We start from the raw sequence: 567 nt of genomic DNA on the forward strand, positions 1-567 counted from the left end.
CCAGCCCTTCTGCCCGCTGCCTCCGGGACCCTCCAGCCCCGCACGGCGGGGGCCCCCCCCTCTCCCGCCCCCCACCCCCGCCACCTCCCGCTCCGTACCCTCCGGGCTTTCCATCCCGGTACATATGGGACCCTCCATCTCTGCCAACCTGGTACCCCCGGGACCCTCCAAATAATCCCCGGGCGATGCCTCCGGGACCCCCCTATCCCACCTCCTCCTGATGTCTCCGGTACCCCGGGGACCCTCCGCATTCCCCCCCTCCCCGGGGATGCTGCACTCACCGCCGGGAGCAGGAGCAGCAGCAGCAGCGGCAGAAGCCCGGCCATGGTGCGCTGGGGCGGGGGGCCCGGTTCCCGTTCCCCCCCCCCCCCCCCCCGCCCCAAAAGCCGGTACGCGGCCGGGCTGCCCTCCCTCTGCCGCCCGCCGCCTCGGCGGCAGCCAGAAAAGGGCTGCAAGTCCCTCCTCCTCTTCTTCCTCCTCCTCCTCCTCCTCTCCGCCCCCGGAGCATCACGGCGAGCGGCCGAGCCAGCACCCTCCTCCGCCGGCACACAAAGCCCGGGTCCCCCC

The 567-nt window shown here is 73.9% G+C and overlaps 1 protein-coding gene across 1 annotated transcript in view; it reads right to left on the reverse strand.

Annotated features, from left to right (window-relative positions):
• The window catches only part of NGFR (nerve growth factor receptor), an 11,979-nt gene extending 11,644 nt beyond the window's left edge, over positions 1–335 (reverse strand). Inside the window, exon 1 of the mRNA XM_010585476.1 lies at positions 282–335. Within this exon, the coding sequence (XP_010583778.1) occupies positions 282–326 (45 nt within the window). The 5' untranslated portion in view covers positions 327–335. The remainder of the gene's footprint in view (positions 1–281) is intronic.
• Positions 336–567: the final 232 nt, after the last annotated feature.

This window comes from Haliaeetus leucocephalus, unplaced genomic scaffold (genome assembly GCF_000737465.1).
Source record: "Haliaeetus leucocephalus isolate CR32 unplaced genomic scaffold, Haliaeetus_leucocephalus-4.0 Scaffold110, whole genome shotgun sequence".
NCBI lineage: Eukaryota > Metazoa > Chordata > Aves > Accipitriformes > Accipitridae > Haliaeetus > Haliaeetus leucocephalus.